Source organism: Hippichthys cyanospilos, chromosome 7, assembly GCF_059441005.1.
Source record: "Hippichthys cyanospilos isolate Australia breed blue-spotted pipefish chromosome 7, RoL_Hcya_1.0, whole genome shotgun sequence".
NCBI lineage: Eukaryota > Metazoa > Chordata > Actinopteri > Syngnathiformes > Syngnathidae > Hippichthys > Hippichthys cyanospilos.
Window position 1 is genome coordinate 2,608,778 of NC_142375.1, and position 12,802 is coordinate 2,621,579.

Sequence of the window (12,802 nt, forward strand, 5' to 3'; positions counted from 1 at the left end):
AAAGGAAGGAACGGAAGAAGTTTAGGTTTCCTCCTCTGTTCCTCGCTATACATTTGGAAAGAAAAGAAGCAGAAAACAAAAGACCAGAAAAAGAGGTTTCAAAAGAAGAAGAAAAAACAGGGGTTTAGGGTCCCTTTTCAGTTTCTGAAAACGCAAGAACAAAAAGAAAAAAGAAGTTTAGGTTTCCCCCTCTGTTCCTAGCTCTACATCTGGAAAGCAAAAAAAAAGAAGTAGAGAGAGGAAGACGAGAAAAAGAAGAGGTTTCAAAAGAAGCAAAAGAAACAGCAGAGGTTTGGGGTTCATCTTCAGTTTCTGGAAACACAAGAAGAAAAAGAAAGCACAAAAGAAGTTTAGGTTTCCTCCTCTGTTCCTCGTTATATATTTGCTAAGAATAGAACAAGCAGGAAGGAAAATCAAAGGAAGAAAGAGGTTGCAGGGGAAAAAACATCAGAAGGAGTTTGGGGATCCTCCTCAGTTCCTGGTGATAAAGAAGCGGAAGAGACAGCAGAAGAACCTCTTCAGCTCCTCCTTCAAGAAACTAAACAAAGACCACAAGAAGAAGTTTAAGTTTCTTCCTCCTCCGTTCCTAGTGATACACCCAGAAACAAGAAGAAACAGAGAGAGGAAGACAAAACAAGAAGAAGCAGAGAAAGTTGCAGACGACACAGGCGAAAAAAGTTTGGTGTTCCTCCTCAGCCCGGGGCGATACATCTGGAAACACAAGAAATCATAGAAAGTCCAAAAGAATTTGCTACATCCTCCACTGTTACTGGCAATACACCTGAAAACCAAAGAAGCAACAAGGAAGAAGACCTGAAGGAGAAGTTGGAGGTTCCTCCTGTTTTTTTTTTTTCTTTTCTTTGCTGAGACATCTGGAAACAGAAGAAGCAGAGAAAAGAAAACCAAAAGAAGAAGAATAAAAGGAAGCAAACATAAGTAGAAGAAGCAAAAAAAAACCCAACAAAAGTGGTTTGGGATTTCTCATCAGCAAAAGACACAAAGAAGGAAGAAGACCAGAACAAGAAGTTGGGAAGTTCCTCCTGGTTGTATTTCTGGAAACAGAAGAAGAACCTAGGAGTTTCCTCTCTAAGTCTGATAATGCAATTGTCATTGGTGAAGATGATTTCCTAGGCTTCCGTCATCATGTGATCTTTGGCGGCCATCCCGTCCACACCAGTGACACTTTCACAATGTTTGCTTTGGTGCTCTTTTTTCTGCCGTCGCTCGTCAGAGGCCAGGCGGCTGGCGACGCGAGGAATGTCAGCGGCTGGTTCAACGTCAGCTCGCTGGAACCTCCGGTCGCCTCCCCGGATCCCACGGGTACGCCATCTGGCACCCCGGAGGCTCCTACACTGGAAGACAACTGGTCCCCGGCCGAGAGCTTCCTCTACACGGGGAACTCATCCGCAGTCGGGGCGGCGCACTGCTCCCGGGCCTACAGCCCCCCCGGGCAGCCGGGCCCGCTCCCGGGCGCCATGCGCGCCGCTCTCCGGCCGGCCCTGGATGCGCTGGCCAACGGCGCCAACTTCCTCAACATGATCTTTCAGGCCAGTGACCTTCGCGAAAGCTCAGTATCCGAAGACATGGAGTGGTACCACGCCTTGGTCCGAGCCCTACTGGAAGCCGGCGGGGCGGTCCGCCGGGCACTGCTCACCTTCGACTGCGACCCAAGCAGCCGCACCCCCCAGCTGGTGCTCCAAGCCAGCCGGGGCCCGGCCGCAGGGGTGCCCAGCATCCTTCTCCAGGACTTCTCCAAGAAGTGGGAGCGTCTGCACCCGTTGGCCCCTGCCCCGGATGACGGCTGGTTCAGCTGCTTAAAGTTCCCAGAGGGCGACCAGCCGCCCACCCTGGTCAAGCGGGTCTTGCTCAACGACCTGAGCACCTTGGAGACACCCAAGTGGGCCCGGGGTGACAGTTATGTGAGCGACGGGGACGGGGTCCGCTGGGCCTCCGCCCCCTACCTGGACTGCAAAGACGGCCGCTTTGTGCCCAGGTGGATGCTCATCTTGTCCACTGCCTTCTACGGCCTCAAGCCCGACCTCACGCCCGAGTTCAGGTCAGAACAGAACACGTGCGCAAACACGCTGGCATTCGTACACGCACACATTAACACACACATGCGCCACATACTGTACTTGCCTATACACACACACACACATACACGCAAAACACAGAGAAGACAATCGTTCTTCTTCTTCTTCTTGCTCTTAATCTCGCTGCCTGACTTCTTGCAGTAGAGCTCAGTGCTGTCCGCCATCAAGGCGACTGAAGGCACGCACCTCTTACTTGGGACTTGCCTGTGTACTGAGCAAATTAAGGGGGAAAAAAAACAAAAAACATCTTCAATATATTTGTCTTCATTAAATCAAGATTCCAAATTATGTGTGTGCGTAGGGGTGTGATCCGCATGGATGTGGACATCCAGGACATGGACGTGGACCAGTGCAGCACTCAGGACGGATGGTTTGCGGACACACACCAGTGCAATCGCACCAGCATGGAGGTAAACCACAAGTGTCCATGTACTCGTAAACTCCTCAGTGGTGTGCAAACATTTTACAATTATGTTCTCTGATGAGAAATATTTTTTCAGTCAACAAAATAAAGATGTAGATCGTTTTGCAGAGTCACTACAACACAATTTAGCAATAAAATTGTTTCATTTTCCAATCAATTTGAAAAGAAAAAAATATGGTTCCTGTCATGGCATTAAACAGCATGGCATTGGATTTTCTGGTACCTGTAGAAAATTCCAAATAAATTTTCATCGACTCCGATTTGAGAACCCCTCCACTAGTAGACTCATTGTGTAAAAATCCAATCAAATCAAATATGAAAAAATAAAATAACAAAAATGAACAACTCTTTTTTTTTTTTTTGTCAACCCTCCTTTAGCAAAGCACTTGAATTTTCAAACATCCGGGTTGCGGGCCGGTTCTGGCCCACAAACGGGTTTAATCTGGCCCGTGAAATGATTTTGTAACGTAAGGCATAAAAATGAGCTGAATTTTTGAATGAAAAACTTGCAAGGTTTTATTATTAATAGCACCCACCATTAATGTTTTATAATTAATGGTGATGCGCTCATACTATTTTGGACAGTATTAAAAATGATAATACATTTGAAGTTGTGGTTTTAAAGTTATATAAATATCATAAAAATACTTGATTTGCATCTATTATGATATTTAAGGCATCCGTACAGAAGAGGGAAGTCAAAATGGACGTTTTTACTTTTTTGACTTTATTACACTTGCACTTGTGTAGTATTAACTACACTACTATGGCTACCAACTGACCTTAACACTTTTTTCTCACCTTACACTTAATAAATACACCAAATATTTACCAAAATTCTAATACTAAAACTAATACAAATGAAAGTAAAACCAAACATTCGAGAAACAACAAACGTTCTCCAAGAAGTGATTAGAAATGAAAAATAAAAGTCAAATGGAAACAAAAATCCGAAAGCACTCTAACCCCGGTGATTTCCATTCATAATGTAATCTCAGCAGCGAGTCTTTCCTCGATGATCTATTTAAAGATGGCTGCTGCAGATGCTCTGGGGGATTACTGCTTTAATCCAACCCGCTGGCACACTTCCCCTCCCTGGCAGAGGTCTGAAAGCAGGAGAGAAAAAAAAATATGTTACAAAATTCCCAAAGCCACATAGCACCGTTTGTCCCGTCCTACCTGCGAGGCTAAGCCGTGAATTATACAAAGCCAACACAAGCCTTTAGCTGTTTCAACAGCACCCAAGGTGTGTTAGCTTCAAGATTTGGATGCTAAACAGGGTTTTTATTGTCCATTTGACAATGGTAAATCACTACTAAAATCACTAACATAGCCTCAGAGCAATTAAACATGAGAAGCGTTTTTTTTTTTTTTTTTTTTTTTTCAAGCAACTTCAGCTTTTTGTTTACCGGGTACTACTAGCTTTCAAATGTATGTTTTTGTTGTCTGTGCGTTTCTTCAGCCGAAGAAACTCGAACGCTTGTTTCCTGTCTTCAGAACAACTCGATTCAACACATTAAATCTATACCCAATAAAATCACATTTTATGTTTTTCATTAGCTTGAAGAAAAAAAATACTGTATATCACTCGTGAACAAGCAATAAAAAACATGACCGCCTGGGAATCCACCCGCAGGAGCTGGACGAAGTGGCCAGGGAGAGGGAAGTCTGAGCTTCCCTGTTGAGGCTGCTCCCCCTGTAACCTGACCCCGGATAAGCGGAAGATAATGGATGGAAGGATGGATAGTTGAATGAAAAAAATTCAGCAAATTTTTATACTTTGCAAAATCTTCTTGCTGGCCAGATTAGACCCATTTTCTGACAGGAACCGGCCCGCGGGCGTTATGTTGGAAACCCCTGACCTACATTATTCAATCTTCAGAGCAACTCGATTCAATAAACCGTTTTTAGAGCTGTTAGGTTTTTTTTGTTTCAATCAATGAAAGTTTGGTAGCTTCTTTGTCTTGGCTGAGCTAACTAGCTTAGCTACAGAGCAATTGATCATAACACGCCTGTGTATTTGTTTTTCTTTCGCAGCGGGACTTTTCCAAGTAACAATAGCTTGGTTTATCTTGTCGTCAGACACAACAAAAATGTATTTTGGTCCTTTGTTTTTCTGCTTTTTGTGAACCAAAGCTATGCTAACTAGCTTAGCGCAATAATGCAACAACACGTCTAAAATGGCGGCATGTTGACATAAAAGGCCAGAGTTGAGTTATATAATGATAATAATAATGTAATCTATACCACATGAATGTTTAGCGTGTGCCTCGAGTGTGTGTGTGCGCGCATGTGTAATGGTTTTCCTTCAAAAGGATAAAACACTCAGTGGCGGTTTTATGCATCCATTTTGCTTTTAACTCAGATTAACACACAAGTCAAACAAGTAAGAACGTGTGTGTGTGTGTGTGTGTGGGGGGGGGGGGGGGGGGGGGGTCAAACTGCATCTAAGGCTCTAAAGGCATATCTCAGGCAAATCATTAAACATTTATTATTACCATTCTGTTTCATGGTTTATTATTAAGTCCGTTTAGCATTTCTGGGGGCAAATTGGGCAAAAGCTACCATTTTTAGCATGTTGCCTCCATTTTTGTCAAGTTTTCAGCTCAGGTTACACAAATCAAAGCAATAAGAATATGTGCATAAAATAGGACATTTTAGAGAGATGAGGATATTTAAGCCTTTCCTCACAAGTTGAGACCTTTTCTTAAGGGTCAAGAATTGCTTTTATGTTTGAATTGGATTTTGGTTGAGGTTAGTGTCAGAATAATATTGAAAATACCGATTACACATTTGCTACAATCAATAACAGCTTGCAATGAAACAATGTTTGCTGCGAGAAGGTTATTGTCTCAAACTTGGCCCTGGGAAGGACAGCCCTGACCATCCTACTCAAGCTTAACCGCAGATATCACGTTACTTGTTATCCACAAAATATCTTGCAGAATGTCTTGACACACAGAACGCTTTGCCACACATGTACTAATCATACACACACATAGAAAGACAAGCACACTGGACATGCTGTATTTTTTTTCTAGGACGGGAACCTTCATCTAAATTTAAAGAATTGTGAATCAAATAAAAAAGTAAAATCGTACTCATGCAGTCCTCCGTTCTCCTCATGCATGAGCTGGAAAAAAAAATCCTTTTCTCCTTCTTTGTGTATAGTTTCTCACAAGTGTCTAACAAGTGAACGTGACAGTTAGGTTCAGGCAATCCTTTGTGATGGTTTGGGAACCTGGAAATACATTATGTCAGTGTCAAAGTCTAGTCCTGGAGGGCCGGTACCCGGCATGTTTTTTTTATGTTTCTTTCTCAAACACGCCTGATTCAAATGATTTGGATGATTTACAAGCAAGCTAGTCATTTGAATCAGGCCGGGAAAACTTGCAGGATACTGGCCCTCCAGGACTGGACTTTGACACCTGTGCATTATGTCCATGAAATGCCCCCAACTAATAGAAAATCTTTCCTGTGTCTGTGTCCCAGCGCCAAGTGTCATTAGCTTGTACATTTGATTAAACATTTATTGTTGATCATTCTTTTTATGCTGTTTTTTGTTTTTTTTAATGCCCATTTGGCATTTTTTTTTTCCTATGTGATCCTATAGGGGCAAAAAAAGGCTAACTTTTTAGCATATAGCCTCAAGGTTCGTCCATTTAGTTTTTAACTCAGACTAACACACAAGTCTAAGCAGTAAGGATGTGTGTGTGAGTGTGTTCTTGTCTGGCACTTGTGAGGACCACTGTGAGGTTTTTTATTTGTTTTTTTTTTAATAACCAACATAGTGAGGACATTTTATTTAAGTGAGGACATTTAGGCCTCACAAGTTCAGCCTTTTTATTTTATTTGTATATATTGGGTTTGGGTTGAGGTAATCTGTTTTGATGGTGAGGGTTAGGGACGAGGAAATACATGATGTCATTAGGTGTCAAACTCCAGTTCTGGAAGACCGGTATCCTGCAAGTTTTAATATTTCTTTCTCAAACACACCTGATTCAAATAATTAGGATGATTTACAAGCAAGCAAATCTTTTGAATCAGGCCTGGAAAACATGCAGGAGACCGACTCTCGAGGATTGGAGTTTGACATTTGTGCATTATGTCATGTGTATGTATGAGATACCCTCACTATAATAGAAAGCCCCCCCTATATGTTTGGGTGTCCCAGCTCCATCTAAGTGACATGAGCTTGTGCATTTGACTGAACATTTGTTGTTTTTTGCTGTTTATTTATAAGACAGTTAGGCTTTTTTTTCTTCTATGACGTATGCGCAAGTCATTATACCCTGTGGTGCTAACTTTTTAGCATATAACCTCCAAGTAGGGTCAAACGTATTTGCTCATATGTTTGATTTACTTGCAAGTAAATCAGAAGCGGTCCCAAATTTTGAAACCCGCATTTGAATTTTCCAAGGCTGGAGCTGCCGATGTTTATAAAAATAAAAAAAAAATTAAAATGTAAAAGTTTCAACTTGTTTGTTTGCAGTGCGTGGCCATTCGCGGGCGAGGCTTCCGGCTGGGTCAGTACTGCTGCCGCTGCAAAGACGGATACTACGACCCAGACTCAGCCAATCGGGACACAGGTCTGGAACGCAGGCTGCATGTTTCCTCACCAAGGCGTTTCGAAACGTGCCTCTCAAGTTGGGTTGTCAAATTTGCAGTTAGGGTTTGAGATTAGGGTTTCAAGTCTGAGGTCAGGCTTTAGAGTTGTCTTAGGGCAGGCATGTCCAAACCCGGTCCTCGAGGGCCACCTATCCTGCATGTTTTTGATGTTTCCGTCATCCAATGCAGCTGATTGAAATGATCAGGTTTTTTGTCAGGCTTCTGCTCAGCTTGCTGATGAGCTGATCATTTGAATCAGGTGTGGGAGGAGGACAGAAACCTCCAAATCATGCCAGATAGGCGGCCTTCAAGGATTGCGTTTGGACATGCGTGTCTTAGGGTTTCAAATAGAGCTTTATCAGTTTCTTGACAACCCATCGATTAGCAATTTGATCGATACTTTTGGTTAATTGTTTCGGGACTTTAACTTAAACCTTGTCCAGTATTTTGTCCAATCCTTCTATCTTTACATCAAAGGCATTTCACATCAAAGGGCAATCCTTGAAAGAAGACACTAGGGAGCTGAAATTTCACCCAAATGGTGACATCATGTAAAAGTTGTAACACTAGCAGCATAGGTGTCAAACTCCAGTCCTGGAGGGATGGTATTTTACTTTTCTCTCCCCAACACACCTGATTTAAATGATTAGCTTATATGCAAGCTCTGCAAGAACTTGAAAATGATCATAATTACAGTGATCCCTCCTACTTCGCGGTCTCAGATATCGCGGTCTCAGTACTTCACGGTTTTTTCCAGGAAAAATAAAAAATATTTCAAAATAAAAAAATCATTAAAAAATGTGCAAAAATGTACAAAAGTTGAAAAAAAGCAAAAAAGTACATTATACAGTACAGTATTAATCAAATAACTAAGTAATATTAGTTAATAACTGTTAAGAATTCTTCAAGCGTTAGTTCTTGACGTTTTTTATCTTATTTTGAAATGAATGATTTTAATTTGTCGGGTCAGGTTGCATTTCCGTTTCCTGTTTCACGTTCTTTGTGCGTCATTCGGCTCGTTACGGTGACGTAGTGAATGACAACGTAAACTCATATTTATAGTTTATTATCAATTATGTTGATAACGCACGCTACTGCCTATGTTTAGTAAGCGATGAGTGTTTATTCTGTGTATGTGTTCGTTTGTGTAGAGGTTGCACTTTATAGTTAGTAGTTGTTAGTTGTTGCTAACCCGCTAATGTCCGCTAAAAATACAGTAAATTCATAGATTAAGTGTTTATATGTTAGTTGACTGACTTTAAGATTGTTGTTGATTTATTATTCAACAGATACTACATGATAAACCATACATGAGCCAAAATGAATGTGAAGTTCAACGTAATTACTTGCATATTCTTTCACCGGAGTCTTGGTGCAGATAACCAGTCCTGAGAACAAATTCTCAAACTAAGTCATATTAGTTATTTAATGAATATACAATAATGTTAATAAGGATAAGGTAATGTTAAATATTAGGAGAAAGGAAATAAAATAGGCAAAAAATACAAAAAAAGGATTGTTTATGGTTACTGCAGCTATATTGAGGCATACATAGAAATCTAGGAAATGATACCCTACTTCGCGGGTTTCACGGGTTTCACGCGGGACTTCACTTTTCAGAGATCACTGTATTTGAATCGTGTGTATTTGAGAGCGAGGGTTTAAAAACCGGCCTTGGAGGACTGTTTGGAGGGCCTGTATCCTGCATTTTTTTGAACCCTCAAACGATTAGTAAGGCCTGCAGGACCTTTAAAATAATCATTTAAATCATGTGTGTTGAGGAGAGAAAACCGTAAAACATGTACAAGGAGGCCCTCGAGAACTGATGTTTGATACCTGAACACTAGCATTAGTTTGCCTTGCCTTGGCCAAAACGCGGTCAAGAAAATGACCCAAATATGATCAAAATAATGCACAAGGGTTAAAATAGTCAACATTGTCTGGTTTCTGTCATTCTCCATGAAAAGAGTCTATTTTATGTATTTATTTTTTCAAAATATAATATTTGCAAATGTTTCCTTTTATTTTGGAAAGCAATCATATTTTGGACAATTTTCGGATGTCCTTTGAATCAGATTTTTTTAATATATTATGAATGCCATCAAAAAATGAGAGTTAGGGTTTCAAACCAGGGTTACAAATGAGAAACCTCAACTGCGTCTTGGCTAGGCTCTCAAACTAGAGCTGGCTGTTTAATCGGGCTTTGTCGCAGGACCCGGGTCGGGTCGAGTCTGGAGAGACCCCATCTCACATTAAGCGAAACGGGCTGCTTTTTTCCTAGGTGATGACGGCGGCGCATGTTACCCTTCCTTCCCCACGTGCGTGCCGTGCTGGCCGGGCTGCGGGCAATGCCGGGACGGCGCCCCTTGTCGGGTACAGGAGGGCGGACCCTTGAGGGCCGCCATCATGGCTGCCCAGGGGACCTTCATGGTGCTGGTCTTTGTCAGCATGCTGGCTGCCTACAGGCATCGCAGGAGCAAGGTAACAAGTGCAAACATTTGCAAAGTTTACAATTACGCCACCAACTCATGTGCTAGATCCATGCTTTTTTTAAAGTTAGGGAGCATAAAAAATAAAACGCGTCATGACAATATATTTTATAGTAAATGTATGTACTCTAATTATACAGGCAGTACGCAAGTAAAACTTGGCACAAAGATGGTGGTATAGTACTAAGTTTGAGGAAATAATCTCTTAAAATCACTTCAACATAGTTCATTGGTCCCAAGATAGCAGTAAAGCACCATTTTTGAATAGAGAAAACTCTTAAACTCACTTCACCATAGTTGCATGAAAACAACATGGTGACAAAGTGCCACTTTGCAGTAAATGAACATCCTCAAAAGACTTCAATAAAGTTTTTTGGTACCAAGATGGCGGCAAAGTACTAAATTTATATAAATTAATCTCCTAATCTCACTTCAACACAGTGCCAAGAAAAAAAACATGGCGGCAAAGCCACACTTTTGAGTAAATCAAACTCCTCCACTCACTCCAACAAAGTTCATTGACACCATGACGATGGCAAGCAAAGCACAACTTCTCTCATTATTATTATTGTCCCATTGAAGCTCGTCTACCCGCCACAACTTAGTTTATGAGCACTAATTTGCCACAAGGCTCCCCAATTCTAACATAGATCTTTGGCACCAAGGCAGCAACCAAGCAATACTTTTGTCCCAATGCCCAAAATGTTCACTTGCTAACGTGTGCCTTGCGTCTCCTCAGAGGATTCGGGCGTCAGGTCTCCTGCTGCTGGAGGCCATCCTGTTTGGCTCGCTGCTCCTCTACTTCCCGGTAAGGTCTGGCCCATTTGGGAAGAGATTTTACTCTGTTCCTTCATAAAGTCATCAATTTAAGTAATCGATTACTTTAGTACCTAATTACCCAAAGTATTTTATTATTTTGTTCACCACAGACTATTTTTCGACCCTTCTTTAACAAAACTCTTGAATTTATAAAAAAGAAATAAACGAATAACTACCTTTGCTACTTCAGTAGCTAAAGCAATCACACAGCTCGTGGACCGGTTCTGGCTCACAAACAAGTTTAATCCGGCCCGCCAGATATAAAAACGAGCAGATTTATTTGTTTTTTTTCTCTCCAATCGATGAAAAACTTCAAATGTTTTCCGATTAATAATAATGTAAATGTTTTACAATTCATAATGATGTTGTACTATTTTGTACAACATTAATAAATGAAAAAGTATCCTTTGATTAAATGGTTAATTCAAAACATGTAAAAAAATGTACTATGTCTTTGTCATTGAACGCTGCGAAAATTTGGACTCAGACAGGGATCGGGCAATTGTAGGAGGCATTCAAAACGGTGACCATCTGCTATTTATGTTCTTGTTCATTTTATCTTTGTATCGCTTGTATGATTGTCTACCAATCAGAGATGCTTTTCTCCTGGCTGTTGCCCACAGACCTCAATGGCAAGCTCAGCATTTGTGCTGATTAAAAGGGTGCATTGAGTGCACGATCATGGGCATTTGCTCTCACTTTTTTTTTTTTTTTTTTTTTGAGCCGATGCTCTTATTTTGAGTGGCTGGGCGCTAATTCCTGGATTACCGGATGGCGGCACAGATTCAGGAAACTGGCAAATGGGTGCTGTACATTCACTGTTGCTATTTGCTTTATGTTTTAAATCGCTATTTTTTTTCAAAGATCAACAGAAAAAATTGGGCATTTATGTTCTCCACACTATTTTGAACGGACAAACACATATGTGTGGAACTCCAGTCCTTGAGGGGCGGTATCTTGCATGTTTTCCAACCTTCTCTCACATGATTCAAATCATTAGAATCATTGAAAGCTCCTGCAGAGATTGCTCCTAAGAGATTCATTTGAATGGGGTGTGTTGGTGTGAGAAAACCCGAAAACATGCAGGATACCAGCCCTCGAGGACTGGAGTTCCACACTTGTGAACTAACTCATTTCACTACACATTAGATAACCCCTGGGTGACTGGGGATTTTTCACTAGCATGGCCTTATTATCACCCAACTTGGGCTGACTTTGAAAAGGTCATACATAACATGGTCAACTATATATATTTACCTTCAACCAGTCAAAATGTTCAGTGGCATGGACCTTGCCACTGTAAAAATTTCAATTAGAGATTGTAAAAATTTGATAATAGCAAAAGTAACTACACAGCATATTTACATATTTATGAAATTAAAATAGGATTATTTATTATGTCATAATTAAAGTGTTGACTTTTGAAGACTTTTGTGTTTGACAACTAGCCTCCTCGTGTTTTTTTTTTGTATGCTTTTCCTTTGATATCACACGTGAAAAACATCGGGTCGAGTCAAAATTTTCCCCAGGGTTTAACAGAGAAACACTGATTTGACTTTATGAGGTTTACGTTTGCCCATTATTTTCAACAAATTAACACAAGCTTCACTCGATAAAATGTATTAGCCTATGGGTGTCAAACATGCGTCCAGCGGGCCGGATGCGGCCCGCAAATATGTTTAACCATTTAACCAGACCCACGAGATGTTTTACAAATCATCCTATCTCTGAGCCATTTGAGCTAGCAACAAAATTCAAAAGGAGTTCAAAATCAGAGAAGTGGAGCTTTGTGCTGATACTGCTTATGTTACGGTAGTTGGCTCAGTTTCAAGTGTTGAGGAAGGCGGAAGCGAAGGCTCGACGCATCTTTTTACGTGTTCTAAAATATGCATTTTATAAACAAAAGGGAAAATTATTCAAAGGTAATTTACTGAATTCATCTTTATTTAGTTCGTTTGTTATTTTTAGCTTTTCAACAATATATTTGCAGGTGGCTCACGCTTCTCACGATAAATTGGGACCAGGCCGGCATGCATAACAAAAATCTACATACAATTGCCACTGTTATTCAGTTATAAAACTGGATTTTAGTAATTTAGTGTCTCTCATGAATGTAGTGGGTCAGACTGACCCATTTGAAAGTGAAATTAATTGTTGAATGGAGAGTTCAGTACAAGATTTCTGCTCCGCTTATATACAATAAACATATCCATTTAAAATAGCATCTTTCTGTATTTCATAACATTTTTGCAACTTTTTTGATGAATATGCAAACCCCGGGTCAAAATGATTCAAGCATAACCCAAAGGGAGGGGTCAATCACAAGCTTTCATAGCAGGAATACTGTACACAGAAAAATTGTTTCCGAA

At 40.8% G+C, this 12,802-nt stretch overlaps 1 protein-coding gene across 1 annotated transcript in view; it reads left to right on the forward strand.

Annotated features, from left to right (window-relative positions):
* Positions 1-494: 494 nt before the first annotated feature.
* The window catches only part of gpr179 (G protein-coupled receptor 179), a 30,660-nt gene continuing 18,352 nt past the window's right edge, over positions 495-12,802 (forward strand). Inside the window, exons 1-5 of the mRNA XM_088418824.1 lie at positions 495-2,056; positions 2,395-2,503; positions 7,010-7,106; positions 9,407-9,606; positions 10,354-10,422. Of these exons, the coding sequence (XP_088274950.1) occupies positions 1,191-2,056; positions 2,395-2,503; positions 7,010-7,106; positions 9,407-9,606; positions 10,354-10,422 (1,341 nt within the window). The 5' untranslated portion in view covers positions 495-1,190. The remainder of the gene's footprint in view (positions 2,057-2,394; positions 2,504-7,009; positions 7,107-9,406; positions 9,607-10,353; positions 10,423-12,802) is intronic.